This window comes from Leucopleurus acutus (genome assembly GCF_964270905.1).
Source record: "Leucopleurus acutus genome assembly, chromosome: X".
Taxonomy (NCBI): Eukaryota; Metazoa; Chordata; class Mammalia; order Artiodactyla; family Delphinidae; genus Leucopleurus; species Leucopleurus acutus.
The window spans coordinates 25540944-25566831 of record NC_139148.1 but is presented as its reverse complement, the minus strand read 5'-3'; the positions used below and the strand labels follow the sequence as shown (position 1 = coordinate 25566831).

Here is a 25888-nt window from a genome sequence, read left to right as displayed (position 1 = left end):
AATACTCAATGTGGAAAGGATAATCTTTTTAATAAATGGTGTTGGGAAAACTGTCTATCCACATGCAAAAGAATAAAGTTGGGCCCCTATTTCACACCATTCACAAATTTTAATCTGAAATGGATTAAAGACTTAAATGTAATACTTGAAACCATGAAACTCCTAGGAGAAAACATAAGGAAAAACTCCTTAACATTAGTTTTGGCAACAATTCTTTGGCTATGACACAAAAAGCACAAGCAACAAAAGCAAAACTAAACAAGTGTGACTATATCAAAGTAAAAAGCTTCTGCACAGCAAAAGAAACAATCAATAAATAAAAAGGCAAGTTACAGAATGGGAGAAAATATTTGCACACCATATATTAGATAAGGGGAGGGTTAATATCTAAAATATATGAGGAACTCATACAACTCAATAGCAAAAAGACATGTAGGACATACAATGGCCAAAAGGTGTATAAAAAGATGTTCAACATCACTAATCATCAAGAAGTGCAAATCAAAACCACAATGAGACCTCACCTCATACTTCTTAGGATGGCTATTATCAAAAAGACAAGGTAACAACTGTTGGCAAGGATGTAGAGAAAACAGAACCCTTCTGCCCTGTTGGTGGGGATGTAAGTTGGTGCAGGCACTATGTAAAACAGCATGGAGATTCCTCATAAAATTAAAAATAGAAGTATCATATGATCCAGCAATCCCACTTCTGGGTATATATCCGAAGGAAACGAAACCACTCTCTCAAAGAGATATCTGTACCCCAGTGTTCACTGCAGAATTATTCACAATAGCGAAGACATGGAAACCACCTAAGTGTCCATCAACAGATGAATGGATAAAGAAAATGTGTATATGTGTGTGTGTGTATACATATATATAAAAATACATACACACAGTAGAATATTATTTAGTAGAATATTATTCAGCCATAAAAATGAAGGAAACCTTCCATTTTATTTAGATGGACCTTGAGGTCATTACGCTTAAGTGAAACAAGTCAGACAGAGAAAGACAAATACTGCATGATCTCACTTACAATATGGACTGAAAAAGCTGAATTCATAGAAACAGAGAGTAGAATGGTGGTTGTCAAGGGCTGGGGGCAGGGGAAAGGGGGAGATGTTGGTCAAAGTAAATGAACTTCCTGCTATAAGAAAAATAATTTCTAGGGATACATACACAGCTTGGTGAATATGGTTAACAATACTGTATTATATACTTGAGAGTTGCAGAGAATAGATCTTAGAAATCATTACGTGAGGTGATGGATATGTTAAGTAACATTATTGTGGCAATCATTTCACAATATATATGTGTACCAAATCATCACACTGTATACCTTAAACTTACACAATGTTACATGTCAATTATATCTGAATAAAGCTGGGGGGAGAAAGAAAAACAAACAAACCAAAAACACCAAACCTAACCAATTAATTAGTTGCTTTGTTACTTTAAGTCAAACAATTAGTCCAGTAGAATTTTCTCCTTCAATTTACCGAATGAACTACTATGTTTTATAAAAAGATATATTTGAGGGGGAAAACGTTTAGACTCTGGAGAGTTAAGAAATAAAAATATGAATTAAAAATATTATTAAGAAATCTTGAAGAGAGAAGAAAATATAGAACTGTGTAACAGGAATAAAAAAAAGTGGTTGGAAAAATGATAAATAAATATTTTCCTCTTTGACATATGAGAGGATATTAGTCAATTCTCTTTAAAAGGATTGAGAAGCCAAAGGATCCATGGATTTTTTAGAACAATAGAGCTTTTAAGAAAATGTAGACTGAAGACTCCCTTATCAAGATGAAGGTGGTGGCTATATTGGATGTGGGCTAGGAAAGAGATTTACTGATAATATAAATGGCTTGGGATTGACATTCAGGTCTTTGGGAGTTCTTAACCTTTAAACACCTATTGAATGGTTGTCAGACGTTATTGGCAGGTGGCCGCTTCTTTTTTTAAATTTACTTTCAAATATTTATAAGTCACATATGTGAAATTGACTAGTGACAGAGGCCATTATTCAGCAAATGGATTACCAAAAGGAGACCCGGGTAGGGCCCCATGATGAACTGTGTATTTCATTTTAAAAGGCGATTTTCTATGTTTGCATGTAGTATATTAGCACAGAATTATGCGATCATTAAAAACTAGCATTGACATAATCTGAATAAATAAGAGTTTTAAAAAAATTAAGTCATTTCTTTCTTGTATTTCAGATTTGCCTTCATATGCTTTTTTATATTTCCAACTAATAATTTTTCAATTAAAAACTCTGCAGAAATAGATGATAGATCTTTGAATAAAAAACATTAAGCATTGCCTTCCCTGGTGGCGCAGTGGTTGAGAGTCCGCCTGCCGGTGCAGGGGACGCGGGTTTGTGCCCCGGTCTGGGAGGATCCCACGTGCCGCAGAGCGGCTGGGCCCGTGAGCCGTGGCCGCTGGGCCTGCGCGTCCGGAGCCTGTGCTCCGCAGCGGGAGAGGCCGCAGCAGTGAGAGGCCCGCGTACCGCAAACAAAACAAAACAAAACAAAACAAAACATTAAGCATATATTAATATTTTGATTTTGTGATTATTGAATGTCATTGTATTAATAAATTCCACTTTTCATGTCAATTCAGCCATGGTGGCATCTGACAATTATACTCGAAAATAAAGCTGATTGAGTTTTACACTTTGAAAATTTAACAATATTGTTCTAGTTTACATGTTTTACTACTTGGTACTTTCTGGACTATTTGAATCCATAGGAACTCAAAAAAGAGGTCCTTCTGCTCTCATAAATAAATAAATGTGATAAGGAATCTTGAATTCATAATGCTCTACAAGTTGTAAGTATTCACTAGTAAGTGCTCGTTACTCAAAGTGAAAAGGGCTGCAAAAATGATGTGCCTGAAGTACCATTTTAGTAAAGATGAAGGAGAAAATAACTAGACCTTGGGATTAAGAGGGGAATCTTTGTAAGTTAGGGGGATATATGAATTGTATATGAGACAGAGAAAGAGAAGGGAGGGAGAAGAGACAGGAAAGAAGGAAGAAAGGAAGGAAGGAAGGAAGAAAGGACTACCTTTATACAAGCATTTAAACAAAAGTGGAAGGGAAACCCCAGTCAGAGGTATGGAGGGGCAAAGGATTCTGGTTGTTGTGATAACTGTATTTTTTTTTGTAATTATTCCAGCAAAGATGGTAGGATATTAATGTTAGTGTATGTTCAGCTCTAGAGACAGTAGGTTGCCTTTATGAGGATGGTCAGCTAGCATTTAATTAGAATAAGGCAACACTCTAGAGCCACTACAAACACTTCAACTATCTTTATTTCTGATCAAAAGTAGATGCTTCATTAATTAGCACAATGGATGTTAGAAATAAAGTTTCATTGCTAAAATTAGTGGCTTTTTACCAAGTATAGATCTTGGAAATGGACCCTCCATGTTGAAATCAGTGCTACTCGAGACATATGCAAAGGAAATCATAAATAAAACGAAAAGACAACCTACAGAATGGGAGAAAATATTTGCAAATGATGTAGCTGACAAGGGATTAATTTCCAAAATATACAAACAGCTCATAATCAAAAAAACAACCCAATCAAAAAATGGGCAGAAGATGTAAATAGACATTTCTTCAAAGACAACATGCAGGTGGCCAAAAGGCACATGAAAAAGTGCTCAATATCACTAATTATTAGAGAAATGCAAACCAAAACTACGAGGTACCACCTCCCATCTGTCAGAATGGCCATCATTAAAAATTCTACAAATAATAAATGCTAGAGAGGGTGTGGAGAAAAAGGAACCCTCCTACACTGTTGGTGGGAATGTAGTACAGCTATATAGAGAACACTATGGAGGTTCTTTAAAAAACTAAAAATTGCCATATGATCCAGCAATCCCACTCCTGGGCATATATCCAGAGAAAACTCTAACTCAAAAAGATACATGCACCCCAATGTCCATTGCAGCACTATTTACAATAGCCAAGACATGGAAGCAACCTAAATGTCCATTGACAGATGAATGGATAAGGAAGATGTGGCGCGCGCGCGCACACACACACACACACACACACACACACACACACAGTGGAATATTACTCAGCCATAAAAAGAACGAAATAATGCCATTTGCAGCAACGTGGAAGGACCTAGAGATTAGCATACTAAATGAAGTCAGAGAAAGACAAATATCATATGATACCGCTTATATGTGGAATCTAAAAAAAATGATACAAACGAACTTAATTACAAAACAGAAATAGAGCCACAGACATAGAAAACAAACTTATGGTTACCAAAGAGTAAAGGGGGGGAGGAATAAATTAGGAGTTTGGGATTTACATATACACACTACTATGTATAAAATAAATAAACAACACGGATTTACTATGTAGCACAGGGAACTATACTCAATATTTTGTAATAACCTATAAGGGAAAAGAATCTGAAAAAGAATTTTATTTATTTATTTATTTATAACTGAATCACTTTGCTCTATACCTGAAACGAACACAACATTGTAAATCAACTGTTCTTCAATTAAAAAAAGACATATGGATAACATAACATCATTTAGAGACACATCCCACCCCTCAAGTATCTAGTGGGGTCAGTGGCCTGCCTCCTTAGGGAAACTGTTTCAGGCTTGATTCCAAATGGTCATGTGTCCTGATGAAGAATTTTTTTTTCATAAGTTCAAATTTATTTCAGAAAGAATGTAAAAAGTTACATGTAATAGAAAAGATGGTAAATATTAGAGAAATTTTTGAAAAAATGTAAGTATAAACATCTCGAATCATAACACCCTACAATGCTGTTTTCATGTTTAAATATTATCCTTCAGTTCTTATCTACATGGAGACATAGGGATGTGCAAAGCTGATGATCACAGTATACAGATCTTTTTGTTTTCTACTTTTCATTTAACAGCATGACATTTTTCTGTATCACTACCCAGTTAATGAAGAATATCCTTAGGTGTCTTTAGATGGTTAGCCTAATCTTGCCACTGGCATTGTCACATTTGCCTCAGGGGCAAGGTTTTTTGGGAACTCACACACAGACACACACACACTCACATGACACAGGGTTGGGACTTCTTCAAGTTTATAGGATAGATTAAATGATTGTTTATTAATAAATGTATATGCAGCAGAATTTGTCCAAATTTTCTTTCACCATTTTGTGGAATCAAGGTGGTAGAGGAGTAATTTACCTTCTCCTACCCCTAACCATTATGGTTACCTCATTTACTCAAAGGGACCTGAGAATTATGTGTAACTGCATTGTCTTGGTCCATTCTCAATAGCTGTGTTTGTCCAAACACCAGCACCTCCTTTTAACTGGAACTATGCATGATCAGATTCCATGGGGGTGGCCAGGCTATAAATGTAAGTTGGGTCACCCTGTTACAGCAGTTGCTTTCTTAGCTAAGAAAACTTTCTGCTCTGGCAGGCAACATAGAGGCATGCTCTTTTTTTTTTTTTTTTTTTTTTCAGAGAATCACAGTACATTTGTACTTAGAAAGAGAAGTATGGCTGAGTGTGGAGGATCAAATGGAGGGGAACAGAAAAAGGCTAAGAAGGTGGTGTAGGAGGTTTGCACAAGGCATTTGCAATGAAGACTGAGGGAATAGTCTATTTTCAGGAGGTACAATTAACTGACCATGATTACTAATTGGAAATGGCAGATGAGGAGGAAGTGAAGCAAATGAGGTAGAGGATGATACAAAGAACTGAGACATAAAATGGAGGATGATAAGAAATGAGTGTGGGGGGTGCGTGACTCAAAAGCTGGGGTTGGCACCTATCATAGTGGAGAAAAGCAACAGGTTAGCAGAGAAAAAAATGATAACAAGAGAACTGGGAGAAGGACATTTAGATTTAGGAGTCATTTGTACACAAATGCAAGTGGAGACAGGGTTGTACATGTGATCCAAAAAGGTGGTGCTGCAGAATTAGAAGAGAAGTGCTAAGGCCTGAGTCTAGGGGAAACAATAAAATGTAAGGCTGTGTAGAGGGGAACAAGGAGTGATGTGAACAAACCAAGAGAGCAAAGCATCAATATGTTCCATCTTGGAAAAATAGAATCCTTTTGATATAGAACTGATACAGTGAGGTAATGCCTATTGCAATGACTTGAAAGGAACTGACTAAATGTGTCTAGATGCCAAATAGTCCATCTCCTAGTCTGATACAGTGATGGAAATTTGGGGGATTTGGAGTCATTTAGACCTGGGTTTGAACTCTGTCTTCCTGGTTGTATAGCTCTCTATCAATAAAATAGTCAACACAGCCCTTGTCATTTAATACATATTCAATAAATAGTCAGTGAATCTGTTATTATCAATCACCATAGTTCTGACATTACTTCAAAATATGAGGTAAACTTTCTTTCCCTCTTTTTCTTCACACTCTTTGCCTTTCCTTCCAAGAGCACTTTATGTATTCCCTTTTCAGGGGAGATAACATGGTAGCCAAGAATAAAGAAGACCGATCAACTTTGACTTTCAAATTACAGTTTTTGAAGCCAAGTCAAGAATATGAAAAGTTTGGGGTCTCTTAACAATTATCTCTTCTTTGGAAAAAGAAAGGACTTGTGGGAGAGCTAGGAAGAATGGGGATTTGATGATGTCAGAGAAATTTTTCAACAATGGAAGAGTAGATATTTATTCAACCATAATAGCATGTGTAGAAGGATCTAAGGGGATGAGACATAGGTTTAGAGGCAACTAAACTCTTCAGAATATTCTACCATTCAGAACACGACAAAAAATTATACTGGAAATTGATAGTTTCGGTGAAATCATTCATATCATTCAGAACACAAAATATGTTCAAAATAGATAAAGTGAGACTTGTTTAGGTAATCTGCCTTTTCAAATACCTTCTACTATGCTAACTGTGCAAGCAACAGCAGATCTTTAGGTTATATTGAACACACCAAAGTTTTAAAAAGCTAAAAACAATAGGGGCTCAGTGTCCAACAAAATAAAGGCTTTGTAAATAGACCTATATTCAAATCCCATCTTGGCCACTTACAATAATACTAGTGCTATCTTCTTTAGTAAGTTACTTAGCCACTGGGAGCCTCAGTTGCTTTATCAGTAAAATGGATATTATAACATTGACCTTAGATTTTTTTTTGAGGCTTAGCAAAAATGATTTTAAGAATGCCTAGCACTTTGCTTGATTCTCACTCAACGACGACTCTGACATTGGCAATTTTCTCATTTCTCTTTGAATCAGTACTGAACAATAAATTGTATGAACAGGCAAGAAAGTTAGAAACAAAGAATAAATAGGCTAATCAGTACTTTAAAATAAAAAAAAAAAAACCAACGAACAAACAGCTTTGCTGCAGCACAGACTTCACCCTGATGGGAAGGGGAGAAGGTTAAAAAGAGAGGAGTGTTAGGGATGCTGAATAAATGGCTCTTCTTCACAAGTCTGACAAAGTGACAAATAAATGTGATTTATTCCAGAGGCCCCTGGAAATGTGGTAGCATGGGCAATTGCTTTATTTTCCTTTGTACCAATTAGTGAAAAATGAATAGTCAATAAAAAGAGACTACAAAAATGATCAAGAAACCTTGACCATCTGTACAATTTATTGTCACTTCACATATGCTTCCTATATTGCAAGTCTATCTTATATTATGACTCACTTTCAAACGACCAAAAAAGGAAAAAAAAAAACTTTAGTCCTCTCATGGGCGGTTTATGGAACTTAATTGTAAGGACTCCAAATTCTTCTTAGATTGTACACATATTCATGACTGACCAGAGGCAAATAATACTTATGATTTCTACAAAAACAATATTTACTTATCCAACTTAAGTAAAAGTATTAGATTTATTATTATGAAAACAACTTGCTTGTACACTTTCCTATCTGTTGGTCCCCACTTGGAATAAAAATTAGCCTGTCTAAATATAGCTAAATAAACAGGATTGAAAAGACTGCTGGATGATTTCTAAAAGATTTGGTACTGTTTATTATAACTGACCAGTCTAAACAAGGAACAAATTGAGATTCACTTCAAACTATTGGGCCAGGGAACACAATTAAAAGAGACACTCCTGGGCTTCCCTGGTGGCGCAGTGGTTGAGAGTCCACCTGCCGATGCAGGGGACACGGGTTCGTGCCCTGGTCCGGGAAGATTCCACATGCCGTGGAGCGGCTGGGACCGTGAGCCATGGCCGCTGGGCCTGCGCATCCAGAGCCTGTGCTCCACAACGGGAGAGGCCACAACAGTGAGAGGCCCGCGTACCGCAAAAAAAAAAAAAAAAAAAAGAGACACTCCTTACTTATATAGAAGTAAAGCTGGACTTTCAGTACTGATTACAAGGTGAGAGGAAATGAACACTCTGATAACACTCTAGTCAGTGTTTGTAATTCGCAAGTGCTGTTTGGAATAACCATTCTAAAAAGAGTAGGTATTGCTTTACAATTTTCAGAGGAAAATACCTACTGGCTGCAAAGCATCACACATATAGTTCCATATAAAAGATGAATTTACAAACTGAACATTGAAAGACTGTAAGAGCTGCTGCAAATAGTTATTCAGGTAACTTTTCTTCCCCTCAAAAAAACAAAAGCAGGAAACAGAATATTCAGAAAGAACATTAAAAGAGGGAACTCATCTTACCTCCATCCAGCTCCTCAGCCCCAAAATGATTCCTATAGAAGAGCATGATTTCTATCTTGTAACACTTGTAGATGGTCACCAAACAAACAAGCAGCAGAAGGATAGCACCAAGCCCTCCAGCAAGTTCAACTGTATACATCAGCTCTAAAAAAGAAATTACAAGAGGGAATTATACCATATTCACATACAAAATCATAAATTCAACTTGATTTCACAGTTTTGTGGATGAGATCAGATGTAGGTAATGGATTAACACAACCCCTTCCTTTTCTGCCTGAGAATTTGATCTTTTGATAACTTTCTAGCTGTTGCCTTGGTAACCAGATAAGGTAGTATGTGGTAGCTGTGTTTCTAAGCAACATTGCTTCTGGTAAAAATGAACCTGTATTGGTAGATTGCATTTGGACTGAGAGAATTATAAATACCTGATTGGAAACTATAATTTTGGGCTTGCTGGGGTGCGAGTAACTCTTACATACAAACCCAACCCTTGTGGGAATCCTGCAAGCTATGCTCATGGAGTTGATAAAAGAAAAATCGGTTCCTGTGGTATGAAGCTTTTAAGCCAGGATGGTTTCTGAACTCACCCAATATGAATCTTGATCCTTCCCACCTGAGCTGTCACCTGGGAGTTGGGGCTGAGAAGAGATGAGGAGTCAAATAGCACAGTTCCTGAAGGGCAGTGCGGACTGTCGCATAGAGTGTTGGGTGGACCACCTAATGAATACTGTCTGCTGGCTCCTGTCAGAAGCAATAACACTTGTCCTGTAGCTTTCTGAATAGAGTGGTGTCAATGTGGCTGACCACGGTCTTGGAGGCTGAGTGCTAACTTGGGCTTAAGAAATAGGCTCTCGAGTGGATGTCAAACCAGACTATGTTGGTAGTATTTTCCTTTCACTAAGCTACTTAAAAATTTTTTTTCTTATCCTTTCTTTCCGCTTTTACTTGGTATGTTACTACATTCTACCCAAAAGAGGAATTTTCCTGCCATTCACTGTATACAAGTTCTCTTATTCCTACTGAATGTTTATATTGCATAAAAAATTATCAGAAAATTTAAGGGATAAAATATTCACTTATTTTCTTCTCCTTTAGAGCTCATGAACATTGTAACAAATTCAATGATACTGATATTTAAACATTAAGCCAGAATGCACAGATTTTGAAACTCACTTTAACTGCCTACTTATGCATGTTGACATTGATCATAATAGTCCAAATGTTATTGATGGGTATCCATTGTTCCCTGCAGTTGACAACTACCTTGAAAAATACTAGTTGCCTTAATTACCATTAAAGATAAATATTCCTGAAATTATGGCTCTAAAATAATGGCATTTTGATCCTGTAATTCACAATCCACTAATGGGTTATCTAATTTTGTAACATAGTCAGTGTAGTTTTAGACTGAGAACTTTAAAATAATCTATGGCTTTGCAGTGACAAGTACTCTTGGGTTACAAGATCACTCCTGAGATCTTACAAATAGGGTGAAATCATCATGGGTGCAATGTAGTATCAGTGATTAATAATCTGAAAAGTATGGCCATAATTTTCTCACAAGGACATGTTTGTGTGTGTGCTTGCATGTGATGTCACTTTTCCTGTGATGATTACAGAAAAAAAAACCTCAGCCATAGTTCTCATTATCTAGTCCTTCATTTCTAATTCAACAGTTTAATAAAAAAAATACATATAAACTACTGTTTCATCAAGTGTATTTTTCTGCTCTTGTTAAAATTAAATAGGACACAGAAGAAAAACTTACAAAAAGTGATCGGACTTTATGAATTTAAGAAAGAAAAAATAAAGTGAGTTATTAAATCTTTTAGAGTCTAAGTGAATTAATACGAAGTGTGAAATACTAAAAAGTACCTCAAGGAAATTTATATATTTTTTATTTGTAAATATCAGACAGCTTTATCTGCTGAATCTTGTGAGGGACTACAACAAGAGAGTACTACAAAAGTACCAGGAATAAAATACAAAACCCAATTTAGTATACTGTTTTCCCACTACTATGTGAACAGAAAAGATTAGTGGGTAGATAAGTCTGTGGGGTACACTGAGTCTTGTTCTCTCAGGATATCAGTTAAACACATAGAAGCCTGTACAAAACTCTAACTTATGCCCATAGGCTAATTTATATACCAGAAAAAATCCGATTTAAATTACACTGGATATAATGGGAAAGAGGAGCATTTGGACTATGGCTACTTTTTTTTTAACATTTTTATTGGAGTATAATTGCTTTACAATGGTATGTTAGTTTTTGCTTTATAACGAAGTGAATCAGCTATACGTATACATATATCCCCATATCCCCTCCCTCTTGCATCTCTCTCCCACCCTCCCTATCCCACCCCTCTAGGTGGTCACAAAGCACCGAGCTGATCTCCCTGTGCTATGCGGCTGCTTCCCACTAGCTATCTGTTTTATATATTGGACTGTGGCTCCTTTTAATATTCATTCTGTTTTCTAATATAATGCATTACACACTTGGAATTCATCACTCTGAAATTTGTTGTGTGAGAAAAGAAATAAAAAAATAATGGAGAATGCTTAACTTCTACTCTCAAACACTGCTAGCAGAAGTGCCCAATGGTACTACTATATTAGAAAATTTTGAGTAGCCGCTAATAAAGTTAAATATGAATCTACCCTATGAACAGCAGTTACACTCCTAAGTATTTACCCAAAGGAAATATAAGCAGATGTCTATAAGAAGACTTGTACAAGAATGTTCAGAGTAGTCTTATTCATAGTAACCACAGCTGGAAACAACTTAAATGTTCATTAACAGGATATGATGAACAAACTGTGTGTGACCGTGTGATATAATATACTCAGCAGTAAAAAGAATGAACTACTGCAACATGCATGAATCTCACAAAATTATGTTAGGTGAAGAAGGCCAGACACAAAGTAATACCTTCCGTACAATTCTATTTAAATGAAGTCCAAGAGCAGGCCAAAATAAACCTCAGGGATAGAAATCACAAAATGGATGCTTTGTGGATGGGTGATGGGAAATTTTATTGGGAAGGGGAAAGAGGGAACATAATGGCGTAAAAAACAACAACAACAACAACAACAAAAAACCTCTGTGTCTTTTTTCAGGTGTAGATACAAGTATTGATATATACTTTTGTCAAAACTCATTGACCTACGACTTACGATCTATGTGTTTTATATTATGTTAATTGTACTTCAATTCTTTAAAAATTTGATTTTTTTTTTAAAAAAAGAGTCATTATAAGTTCTAACCCAAGGGCTATGTGGGAAGAAGCTGTAAGGAAAGCTGCGAGTCAGGACAGCTGCTTTGCTCTAGATAAGTGCCCAGGCAGAGAATGGTTCTTTCACGGTGCCCCTAAGCACATCCTTTGATTCTGGAACCATGGCACTGGGCCTGGGCATCTAGCATGCCTTACACACCCGTATCTCATTGAATAGCTTTTAGAACAATCAAAAACTATGCCTGAAATATAATTCTATTAATCCAGTAAGCAGCATTCTCATTTTCTTCAAATGCTATTTGTAACACTGGTCTCTACACACATTTTTTTTAACTTCTAAAAACTGAATATGTGTAAGAGAAAAATTTTATGACAGTTAAGTCTTTTTTGTTTTCAGAAAAGTAGTTGCCCAAATGTGAATTATTCCCATTGCTAGATGTCATGAGCCACTCAAAAAACTGCATATACTACCTTGAATACACTATTTATTAGGCTAACCAATAATACTGTCTAAAATGTAATGAGAAAAAGAGAGCAGGGTTGATGAGGCTTAGCAATTACAGAAATGGTCTTGTGTCACATGAATACCTCCTTTAAGGTACAAACATATGAAAACTTACATATACCTAGAGTGTGAGCAATAAAGCTAGAAAAATTCTTCTGAGCCATATGATAGTCATTTTCTTAATACTAGGGATACCCAAAACTAGACCAAGAAACAGCATTTACAAAGAGCTAACTTATTCTGAGATCTTGACAGTATCTCGGATTTCCCCCAGAAACCTCCATAGTATTACATGGAGAAGCACGGTGTGCTTATAACAAACTTGTAAGTCGGAAAAGAAATGTGTCTTTCCCCACAGTCCACACAATAGTGCTTGCTCCTCAGTTAGTACGTTATTTTTATAGCGTAAAGACTAATACACCTGCCTTCATATTATAAATGCGTGCAGGTTAAAAATTTTTCCATTGAAATTTTTTCCATTGGTTTATATAGCATGTGTAAATTCTCCCAAAGAAAATGGTGCATTAGATTCAGTTTCCACATTCTTTTGCTCCAAGCTGGACACATTCATTAATATGAGTGCCAGCCATTACTGCTTATACATTAGGTCAGGACAAAATTACTAGGGGTTAAATTCTGTTACTGTTAAAAGAAATGATTGGGGCTCACTGCTGTATTTTATCTTTACATTACAATGTGAATGGTGTTGCCCCAGCAAATGTCATTTCCTTTTGAAATGGGATCTGCTTTTCAGCTCAAGTTCAAGCTGCCTGGAGTGGCAGCATTTAAAAAATAAAAAGATTCCATTTCAGCACAATTCAACATCAGAGGATGGAAAGAGAAAGTGCAAACCTTTAAAAATCCGTTTAGCCTTTGTGCTATTTTGTTAAAATGATAGACTCTGCCCCCTTTAAGGGACTGAGACTGAATATTGAAAATTGTAAAGCAAAATCACTGGGCAAAACCTAAGGGAAACCGGCATTTGGTTAAACACAACAAATGAACAAGTGCCAAAGAGTTACATTTAAGGGCACAAGCAGTCATTTAGTTACAGGCAATTAACAATAGTCCGTGGAAAGCTCCAGTATGGGCTAAGGGAAAACACATTGATTATTGCTGCAGTAGTAGACTGCTTTCGGAATAAATTGCTTCAATTTAAAACTAGATTTGCTACAAGCATTTTGAGCAATGACTACAATTTTTTCTTATCAAGACAGCTGGACCAAGCAACCCTTTAAAAGAAACAGCTAATTAAAATAAAGCGCATGCCATCCCCTAGTATATTGGATTACACTGCAAATAATAAACGTATTTGGTTTACACTAATCTTGCTGCAATTACCTAGTATAGTTTGGAATCCTATTTTTTTTAATTGGCTTGTATTTAGTGTTGTTTGCAAACTTTTTCTGCTAGGTATCTTTGAAGAGGTAAAGATGTTAACAGAGTTAAATCAAAGTTTATATGTAATTGTGTTTTTTAATTTAAAAAAAATTATTTATTTATTTGGCTGCACCAGGTCTTAGTTGCGGCAGGCGGAATCTTTTAGTTGTGGCACGTGGGATCTAGTTCCCTGACCAGGGATCAAACCTGGTCCCCCTGCATTGGGAGCGTGGAGACTTAACCGCTGGACCACCAGGGAAATCCCTATATGTAATTTTGAACTCTTCACTTGGAGTATTCATTTTGTATCTCTGTCTATATTTATATATATAATCTTGTTTAAAGTACAACTGAAGACTTTAGGTGGCTTATTCTTATATAGTTCATCCTAAAATTGCCTCATTCATTATATAAAGTCCTTTGAAATGCTCTGCCCTGATTTATATGCAGTAAAATGCAAGTTTGTGGGGGAAATGCATGATAGATAATATAATGATCCCAGTTTATTCATTAGCGTCACCAAGTACATTTCTTCTTCTTTCACTGTGTTATAAAGAGCTAAACTTTATAAGGATTTATCCATCCACATAAATTCATATGCATATTTATTTCTCTGGAGCAGTATAACTTATTTGTTCCTGGCAGGAGGATAATTATGCTCAGCCTACAAAGATATTCAACTCAATTCTACAATACATCAATGCAATTTAGAAGCAGTTATAGTGTTTTTTTTTTTGGTAACACATTAAGAAGCTGAATTGCTATTCACATAATAGCAAGAAAATGTTTTCAGAAAGTATAAACTGGTATGTAAAGATAGTAGTTTTGCTCTTGCAAAAGTGCTTTTTGGAACAAGGACAGGTATACATAATAATAATAATAATAAATGAAAGTGGTCTCTGAATTTAACAATGTGATCTGTGCAACCAAACATCTGGGCAAAAGGTTACCTTCCAAGTAGTATATTTTGCAGTTTTGGAAAGAGGTTTTCAGACAAAGTATCAAATTAACTTTAACTTACTGTCAATTAAGAATGCAAATATGGTGGATGAATCTAGAGACTGTCATACAGAGTGAAGTGAGTCAGAAAGAGAAAAACAAATATCATATATTAACGCATATATGTGGAACCTAGAAAAATGGTACAGATGACCCGGTTTGCAGGGCAGAAATTGAGACACAGATGTATAGAACAAATGTATGGACACCAAGGGGCAAAAGTGGCAGAGACGGGTGGTGGTGGTGTGATGAATTGGGAAATTGGGATTGACATATATGCACTAATATGTATAAAATGGATAACTAATAAGAAACTGCTGTATAAAAAAAATAAATAAAATAAAATTCAAAAAAAATAAAAGAATGCAAATATGGTATTGGCTGGGACCCATGATTAGGGCCTAGTTAGACTAAGCTCCCATAAGCCCTTTGATCTGAAATGTTACACATTAATAAACTATTAAAACAAAAAATTAAATGAAAGACTAGATGGAAAAAATGCATCATTCCTTATACAGTTAGCTAGAGCCTACCCTTGGAATGTCTTTTTTCTCTCCCCAACCAGATAGGAAGGGTGCTAAGTTTTGTTTTATATTTTTTTCTATGAAGTAGGGAATATTCATAAGTGGTATGTTTTGTTTTTTTTTTTAATTTGGCTGCACTGGGTCTTAGTTGGGGCAGGTGAGCTCCTTAGTTGCGGCTCGCTGGCTCCTTAGTTGTGGCACGGGGGCTCCCTAGTTGTGGCACATGGGATACTTAGTTGTGGCATGTGAACTCTTAGTTGTGGCATGCATGTGGGATCTAGTTCCCTGACCAGGGATCGAAACTGGGCCCCCTGTGTTGGGAGTGTGGAGTCTTAACCACTGTGCCACCAGGGAAGTCCCAAGTGGCATGTATTAAAAGACAATTTAAAATAATGACAGTAATCAAATAAAACATGAATCCATGAGTTTATATTAATTATAAACAAATTAATAAAAAGGAAAGCTCTCCTTTAGGGCAGAATGCCAATGGGCAAATACAGAAGGAATAATAGAGTTAGAAATCACCATTTTTCCACCATCCTAATAATAATTGACTCAGGCAAGAATTATCAACAGAGGCTAAAGTTAATGGGTGAAAGATTGATGAGGTAGGATATTCCTACTGTCTTAAAGTACCTCCCTACTTATTATTTATTAATGATTAAGGGAGAAATCTTAAGGAAGTGACCAAAATTAGCATTACCAGTAATGGGACAAATTGACATCGTATACCTCCTGATGTAATGCATTAAGAAGGTATAATATCATCTATGCAGTATTCCAGCCACATATAAGTAAATATCCTAAAAAGGAGTAAAAAATAAAATCTGGTTTCTATTCTTTGAAAATGTCAATGCCATGAAAGACAAAGAAAGGTTGAGGAACAATCCCAGATTAAAAGAGACTAAAAAGACTTGAAAACTAAATGGATTGCATAATTCTGGATGGAAAATGTGGTAAAAGGATATTATGGGAATATCCTTTGAAATATGAATATAGACTACATATTAGTGAATAGCATTCTATCATTTTCAATTTTCCTAAATTTGATAAATATACTCTGGTCTTATCAGAAAATATCTTTGTTTTTAGGAAGATTCATGTTGAAGAATTTAGTCATGATGCCTGCAATTTGCTCTCATGTGGTTCAGCAATAATATGTGTTTGTATACATAGTGTAGCTCTATCTTTTTATTTACCTAACTAGATGAAGAGAGATAAGGCAAATGTGGCAAAATGTTAATAACTGGTGAATCTAGTTGGAGAGGCTATATGGAAATTACGGTAAGATCACAATATTGCAAGTGTTACTGTAATTTGAGAATATTTTGGGTTGATTATTTTGGATTAAAGTTATTCACAACTATTCTATTATAATCTTTGCAAAGCCTTCAGTTTAATCTTCCAAAAACATGTCCTCATCTTGGAATTTTCTTCAGTAATTGTTAGCTGATTTACATTGCTCATGGGAAAAAGTCCAAACCCCTTGTGTTGGCATTCAAGGTCCTTCACTCCTTTAATTGAAGCAGCTGATTAACCTCCAGCAGGAATTATCCCTCCAATGTGAATTGAATTTGACATATGTTTTCCCAATTCTGTACCAACCTAGAATTTCTTTCCATTTATCAAAACCCTACCAATCCTGCAAGGCAAGGCTAAGATCTGTACTTTCAGTGAAGCTTTTCCAACTAAAAGCAATTTGTCTCCTTAGAACCTGTATTTTCTGTAGCTTTTTTGATGACTTATCATACTGTATTATACCACTAAGTGTTGTTCATGGTTTTACATGATATACAACTGCTTTACCTTAGGGCCTCCCACTTTGCTTCTTCAAGTCTTTGTTCATAGAACACTTTTGCAACTCGGTCCACTGACCACTCATTCCAAGTCACTAACCTGTGGCTGTATCCACTTTCCTTTCTCTATTTTTCACTATAGCATTTATCATTATAGAACATAGCATTTAATTTTCTTATTAATATATTTATTATCTATTGTCTATCTCCTCCCACTGGAACTTAAATTCCATCAGGGCAAGTTTCTTTTGTCTATTTTGTTCATACTTTTTTAACTGATTCTCTCTCAAGTGCCTTGAAAACTATCCGACACATAGTAGGAGCTCAATGAATATTTGAATAAATGGATGACTGGATAAGAACAAATGTACTTTTCTAATGAAAAGTTAGATTTTTGTGCATTCCCACTCTAAAATGACAAGAATATCTGTGAGCCATTTTTCCAGACAATGTGTCATGAGGTTCAAGCAACTGATGGGGTATAATTATTAATACACAGGCTATTAGTTTGATGATAAAACTTCATTCTATAGAAAAATGGTCAACTTCACAGTACAGATTTAAAAAGGATTCTTTCATCCATAAATCCAATGACAACATACATAATCTTTATAAACTTAAAGAATGAGGAAAGTATTGTTTTACATCTTTGATATTATTATTCATTTTTGTCTTTTCACTCATTCACTTTCTTTTTGTTTTGTAAGTGCGTTAAATGTACCAGGTGTAGTGCTTTGGGTTCTAGTGATAAAATGATGGATGGAATATGCTCCTTGCCTTAAAGGAGCTTATGTGTAGTTGTAGAGTCAGGCATGCAAGGAAATATTTAAAAACAAAATAATAAGAGCTAATATTTATTGTGCGCCTAAATGTCACTCTGCTAGGCTTTCTATATGGGTGTAAAAAATGCTCTACTATAAGAATAATAACCAAGGACCGGGTGAGCAACTCACTCAGGGTGTTTGTGTGTGTATTTGTGTTTCTGTTGGGGGATCTTAGAGATAGGGATCAGACACTATGTGGCACAGTACAGGACAGTGGCTGCAAAGGAGTTTGGCAAGTAGTTTGGTGTGGAGTACGGGGAAAGCAAGTGTATGGTGTGATGGGTGATGGTAGGCAAATTCATGCTCTGATTTCTCAGCTAGAATATATTTATCTTTTTTTTTTTCCTTTTCCAAGCAGCTAGCATGCACCTTGAAAATAAATATTTGTTTGAAGGATTCATGGTATCAATTAAGTCAGGTTTCTTAAAATTAGGTCAGAAAAATAGGACAATGATTCTCCCTAGTGGAAAACTGACATATATTTTCAAAATGTACCATGTGGTATTACTAACACAGACAGAGCTTTATCTCTGAAAACATTTCCCCTTTGGATTCTGAAAGCAATGTTTGAAATAGGTCTATCCAAAGACCATAATGTGGTCTGTACACAGACTATTAGGTTTTTGCACACACAGACACATACAAAGTATTCAGATGGGGCCTCCGTCATCTTAGATCTCGTACAACTTAGCATGATGGGGAGAAGCCAGACAAAGAAAGATACTGCTATAATAAACAACTAAATGGGCCTCGAGTGACCAGCTTAGAAGACAGGGCCATTGTATATCAAGGTGTCAAACCTCACTGATGACTAAAAGAAAACCTCTTAGAAGAAAAAGTATTTGTTTTACCTCTACTAGGAATTTCCTTTTCAACATGTCATACAAATAGACAGTCACAGATGGAATGTTACAAAACGCCTCTGGAGAGAAAATTGTCAGAGGGAAGGTGGCATTGCCATTTTACTCCTTTTTGTTAAGGGCTGCAGTGTTTATCCTAAAAGCAATCCTCCACCAGAGGATATGTAGTCACAGTTAAAAGAATTTGGTCTTCCACTGGGAATGCTTTGAACTGGCCAAAGAACCCAGAACATCTGGACTGCTTAGATAACCAATAGAAGGAACCATGCTCTCGACAGAAACACTGAACACTTCTAAAAAAATCGTATGATGATTTGTAGTACAGTCAGTATATTCAGTTGTTAAAAATCGATTTATAAAATATTTTACACATGTAAAAACGGAGTTATTGCAATATACAGAATGGGATGCTTTGATAAACTTTAGAATTTTATGTTATTATTATAATTTTCTTCCCTTAAGATTTTAACCTATTTCATAATTATTGAAAGCATTAGGATAAAACATGTTCAGCAAAAGCTGTTTCTCTCATGAGACAAGTTTCATTCAAAATCTTGGTGAGGGCTTCCCTGGTGGCATAGTGGTTGAGAGTCTGCCTGCCGATGCAGGGGACGTGGGTTCGTGCCCCGGTCCGGGAAGATCCCACATGCCGCGGAGCGGCTGGGCCCGTGAGCCATGGCTGCTGAGCCTGCGAGTCCGGAGCCTGTGCTCCGCAACGGGAGAGGCCACAACAGTGAGAGGCCCGCGTACCGCAAAAAAAAAAAAAAAAAAAAAAAAATATATATATATCTTGGTGATTCCACAGAGCTAGAGACTATTAAGGCAAAAACAATAATAAAACCGTATGCTGGATCATTTCCCTCAAAGGACATAACAGAAAAATCCATTTCTTATCCCTTTTGAATCTTTTTTGACCACTCTCTGTTTCCTGAAAACATAAAAATGTTGAGGAAAATAGTGGTAAGTTCGCCTTCCTTTCTCATTTTGTAAAGAGATACTCATCAAGAATTTATCAACATTTAAGTTTTTTCTTTTTCTCCCATCAACCCTCTATGAAGGAATAGGCATGCTTTGGGAACTATCAATGGCAGAACCTACCATTCCTTGATTCCTCCTAAGGGAACAGTAAAAAGTTCCTTAAGCCACGACAAAGTTGAGAATAAAGTGGGTGGCTCATATGTTTTAGTGGCCTGTGTTGTCAGGATATATGAAAAGTCTGTCCTCAATAATGAATTCTCTTTTACCAAAACAGCGATAACACTGCCCTGCTTCACAAAGAGTAAGGCACTATCTTATTGTCTCACTCTATGTATTGATTTTTGGTGTGTGAAAATTAGCAGTGGTTTGAGAAAATGCAAAAGTAAAGGTGTCCCCTAACATGCAATGTTTTCTAATACAGACTTTATTTTCTAATAAAGTGGAAGCAAGAATATTTTTTACTTTATTTTCTAATAAAAAAGAATATTTTTCTAATAAATATTTTTTCTAATATTTTTCTAATAAAAAAGAATATTTTTTACTTTATTTTCTAATAAAGTGGAAGCAAGAATACATTCAAGGAAACAGATTTTTTTTTTTTTTTTTTTGCGGTATGCGGGCCTCTCACTGTTGTGGCCTCTCCCGTTGCGGAGCACAGGCTCCGGACGCGCAGGCTCAGCGGCCATAGCTCACGGGCCCAGCCGCTCCGCGGCATGTGGGATCTTCCCGGACCGGGGCACGAACCCGTGTCCCCTGCATCGGCAGGCGGACTCTCAATCACTGCACCACCAGGGAAGCCCAAGGAAACATATTTTAACATACTTTCAAAATGTGGAAATAACGTGATTTTATAGCAAACAGATTAATGGTAGGTTTCCTGTAAGAATTTTAAAATTCTTCAGACTGTATCAAAATACATTTATTTTTTCTCACCTTTTTTCCTGACTCTATAAAATGTTTACTGTAAAAAATTTGAAAATCATATAACAATAAGAAAAAGAAATTAAAGGTCACATGGAATCAGACCGCCCTGAGATAACCACTATTACTACTTCAGTTAAAATTTTTTTTAATGCATCTCTTTCTAGTGTATTAAGTTTCAATTGAACTTAACAGGGGCAAGTGACCTATAGTTTTACATGCTAACACTTCAAAATAGCTTATATTTTGCCTTTTACTCTGGACAGTTTGGAATAGAGTTATCCAAGGTGGTTTATAATCTGTGTTTTGCTAAGAGCCCTTATGGCAAACTCTTTAGCCTAATTAATTTTTCATTCACCTGTCTGTTTACCCAATCATCATTTATAGATGCCTAGTTCAGCCAGGCAAGTCTAGCAGGAATTATTTAACACCAATAGGGAGTTTTTCTCTATATAAATAATAACCATGTTTTTTTGCAACAGTTTACAAACATTCCCTGAAAAAGCAGGTTAAAACATAATCCCAGGGGCTTCCCTGGTGGCGCAGTGGTTGAGAATCTGCCTGCCAATGCAGGGGACACGGGTCCGAGCCTTGGTCTGGGAAGATCCCACTTGCCACGGAGCAACTAGGCCCGTGAGCCACAACTACTGAGCCTGTGCGCCTGGAGCCTGTGCTCCATAACAAGAGAGGCCGCGATACTGAGAGGCCCCCGCTTGCCGCAACTAGAGAAAGCCCTCGCACAGAAACGAAGACCCAACACAGCCAAAACTAAATAAATATTTAAAAAAAATCATAATCCCACTTTAGAGAAAATATGGATTTCAAATTTCAAATTTCCTTTAGTCTAATTGCATTGTTTTACAGACAACGAAGCTAAACTGGTCTGAGAACAGTTAAAAGTTGACAGACTTTCCTGGCAGACCAGTGGTTAAGACTCCGTGCTTTTACTGTAGGGGGTGCGGGTTTGATCCCTGGTCAGGGATCTAAGATCCCACATGCCACGTGGCAAGTTGAAAATATATTTTTTAATATTATCAACTTTTATGGGACTACTGAGTTGCCACTGACATTAATCTGCACAAGATGATGGCCAATACGGAATTCTGTTGTGATATCTTTAATGTATTCCTTTTAGCTACTTTCCATAGTGATATAGTTAAATAATATAGATGCATTTGTTCACTTGGGGAGAATTAGAAATGCACTCAAGCAGTTGTGAGTCATTACCTTGAAATGGTGAAGTAGTATAAATGAGTTTTCAAGTTATACTCACTTTATATTTCATACTAGAATTAGAATTCCAAACTGATCTAAGTCAGGCAATTTAAGTATCATTCTTTAGCTTTTGATAATGGCCTCTTCCATGTTAGTTTCCATGAATTTGGTAACCATTACCAGTCAGTACTTTGATCTGCCATAGCATACCTTAAGGAATTATAATTTCTATTCTGCAGTTACAGGAACTTACCTAAAGATCTGAGTCAACTTTACAAACACTTAAAACTATAAGAAAATTCCTGGGAAGAGCAACTGTTTCATTTCACTTTCAAGATTTGCAAAATGAGGTACAATGACTCAAAACTCTGCGAACCTATAAAATCTGATGAATGGGCTAATATATACTTTTAGTCACCCGGAGTTTAATATGTTCTTACAAGATTACTGCACTGTGGCTTAAGGACAATTAGTTAACAAATGATAAAAATGAAGAACAATGACATAAAGAGACTTGCTTTAGGTCACACACAAGTGAAGAGTCAAATACAAACACTCTCAAGTAACTGTCCATTTCTTCATCCCTGTTCACAATTTTTCAGTCAATCCTCATTCATATCAAATTCTAATTCATGGTAATGATTCCCGGGTGATCTTTAAAATGACCTTTTTGTGCTTTCTTAAATATACCACTGGATTTCTTTTTGTGAAGTACAAACAAAATCTATTTTAATAGCATTTAAATGTCCACCTTTAATTTAGAGAAATCTACCTCCAGATATATCATCCTTCATAGAACACATGCTAAAAATAGTATATGTGCCCTAAAAATAGAGACTAATAGCTAACATATTTCTTACAGATGGCAAATGTAATTCTCAGCACTAAAATCTAATACAAGTTACCATGGAAATTTATTGGAAATCAACACGTTTTTTCCTACTATATGACCTGAGAGAGTAGTTAGCATTTTTTTATGTGTCACGTCTAACTTCTCACTTTACTGACCTGGTTGTCAAAGTTCAATATACAGGGAACTGCTTATTAAAAGTTATACCTTGCATTTTTGACCCAGTTGTGCCATTTCTCAGCCGAGTGCAGGAATTCACAGCCATAAAAATGCACAGCCATCTTCCTCTCCCCAACAATGTTGCTTTCATGCCCCAGGACGGTGATAGACATCCCGCTGGCAGCAGTGACTCAACTACTGAGGACAACGAACCCAGTGCCTTGCCCAGAGCTGGACCTTAATTCATATTTAGTGAATGGGAATGATTTATTGCTTTCTCATACAACAGCATTATATGAATCATCTTTAACCAGCAGTGAAATGAGACTTTGAGCAGGCTATGAAGAATTGTCAGTCAATAGGTTGTCCTGACCCAGAAATAATGAGAATATTAAGGTAGTTTTGAGAAGTAAAAGTGAATGGTGTGTTGGTGGGTAGTGGCCATGGATATGCTGTTCTGCTTGTGATCTCTGATCACATATGTGGAATTGTGCTATGTGCGTGCTCAATGATATCTGTAGGCTTCTTGCAAATATCTTAAACTGAATTATTGTTTTCTAAAGTGCCTGTGTGTTACTTTCCAAGACAAAGATCTGAGTTCCAGTGAATTCCCTCTGCTCTCACTGTAGGTTTACTTGTGTTTTTATAACCTCTTTAGATGCTAGAAAGACACCTGTAAAAAATGATTTGAACTTCTGAACACATAGGAACTGTTTATCCAGGTTTTGTTACTGTGTTATTTTTTTCTTTGCCTCTTTTGCGATATCATTGACCAATAATATGTGGAGGTTTAATCTTCACACTGTCTGCCCTTCCTTACTACACATAATTGAAATTTAGCTGAATACAAGTGTTTAAAACAGGAAATTAGGGCTTCCCTGGTGGTGCAGTGGTTGAGAGTCCGCCTGCCGATGCAGGGGACACGGGTTTGTGCCCCAGTCCGGGAAGATCCCACATGCCGCGGAGCGGCTGGGCCCGTGAGCCATGGCCGCTGAGCCTGCGCGTCCGGAGCCTGTGCTCCGCAACGGGAGAGGCCACAACTGTGAGAGGCCCGCATACCGCAAAAAAACCAAAAAAAAAAAAAAAAAAAAAAAACCCAGGAAATTAGCAGTACTTACTGCCCATCATATATCTTGTTCCTCCTTGGGAACTGCTATTTGCACAGGCTGAACACTGTATACAGCCTATTTGCATAGATTGAAATATATGTATATAGCCATATATAGGTTGTTGAGACATCCCTAAGTGGATTTCCTTTTTAAAAAGGGATATGGAGGAACTGTGTCCAACAATGAAGGCCCTCTTCATTTAAGAGGTTAATTATTTAATACTTGAAGACAGTGCTCTTTCAGACATCTCTCTGAGTAGCAAATGTGTTCTATAAAGCACAATTTCATTGAATACATGAGGCAAGTAACCTCATTAAGACTAGATGTGAGGGCAATGTACAAACGTTCAAACAGATTCAAAGGTGTTGATCACATAAAAAGAATGAGGCAATTAGTTAGAATTAGTCCCAGTGACTGGCTATACCCCTCTTTATACCCCTCTTTCATTCCTCTGTGATGGCAACAGTGAACTCAAGAGAGCTAGTTGCTTTTCACCTGTTAGATTCTACCAAGTTTATTAGAGTACCTATTGCCTAGGCAAAGACCTTGGTATGCCAACTGTGGTCCACAGACCAGCAGCATCAAGAAACTTGTTTGAACTTGAGTTCACCTCAAACTAATGATTTTTTTGCTGCACCACGCGACATGTGGGATCTTACTTCCCCAACCAGGGATCAAACCCATGCCCGCTGCAGTGGAAGTGCAGAATCTTAACCGCTGGACAAGAAGGGAAGTCCCAGATGAGTGATTTTGAATCACTTTTTAACAAACTTCCTAGGTGATTTCTGTGTACTGTAAAGATTGCGATAACAACCACAACAGAAGATGGTAAAGCACTGCTCTAGGGACTTTGGGTTGACTTTCCAAGAGTGGTGTAGGGGAGCAAATTTTGCCACCCCAAAATGTGTCTCTTTGGTATGAGGATCAACTTAGTCTGGTTATTTTTTTTATTTTTTATTTTTTCCGGTATGCAGGCGTCTCCCTGCTGTGGTCTCTCCCGTTGCGGAGCACAGGCTCCGGAAGTGCAGGGTCAGTGGCCACGGCTCACGGGCCCAGCCGCCCCGCGGCATGCGGGATCCTCCCGGAACGGGGCACGAACCCGTGTCCCCTGCATCGGCAAGAGGACTCCCAACCACTGCGCCACCAGGGAGGCCCTAGTCTGGTTATTTTTAAGAAATAGAAACTCAGGAAGTTTTTCTTTTTACGTCTGTCTTAGTTGCCTAAAATAATTTAAATAAAGGACCTGTTCCCAGAATAGAGCTATCACCAGAGATACCTGCAAAGATCGTGGGCAAGGGTGTGGTGAGGTAGACCCAGCTTGCCTTTAGGACCAGTGGGAAGATTCTCTCTGGTGTGTACATTACAGATAGGGTTATTTTTATATCTCTAGATGGTCATGCCATAATTAATTTGTAAAAGAGCTCTATTTACTCAGCTTAAAGTAAATGCTTACATAAATTATTTCTAAATGTCACAGGAACTAACGCAAATGTTTTTTAACTTCATGTGATCTATGATTAATCTTTAGTCAATAAAAGCAAATTTAAACTTACTGGTTTAATTAAAACAGGTGTATCTTTAGAGTTATCAGCATTCAGTACAATACTTTTATTCTACCTAGGTTTACTAAAAGTCAAATAAGTTCATGTTATCTCTGCTACAAAATTTGTCAACAAGAAAAATAACTTAAGATGGCTAACTGCTTTAATGTCTCATAAAATCTTCAGGGGTAATCTAAGTGCGATTATTAAAAACAAATGTATTAAATAGATGTAAATGAGATGCGTTTTCAGGTGAACTTTCTAAAACGATGATTGTTTACTTAAGTAGTTCCCCAAATCTTTCTGGTAACTTAACACCCTTAGGGTTTCGCTA

General features: G+C 36.7%; 1 protein-coding gene across 1 annotated transcript in view; it reads right to left on the bottom strand.

Moving 5' to 3' along the window:
* The window catches only part of IL1RAPL1 (interleukin 1 receptor accessory protein like 1), a gene marked incomplete at both ends in the record, with an annotated part of 1110009 nt that overhangs the window by 7633 nt on the left and 1076488 nt on the right, over positions 1-25888 (bottom strand). Inside the window, one exon of the mRNA XM_082865242.1 lies at positions 8658-8801. Within this exon, the coding sequence (XP_082721368.1) occupies positions 8658-8801 (144 nt within the window). The remainder of the gene's footprint in view (positions 1-8657; positions 8802-25888) is intronic.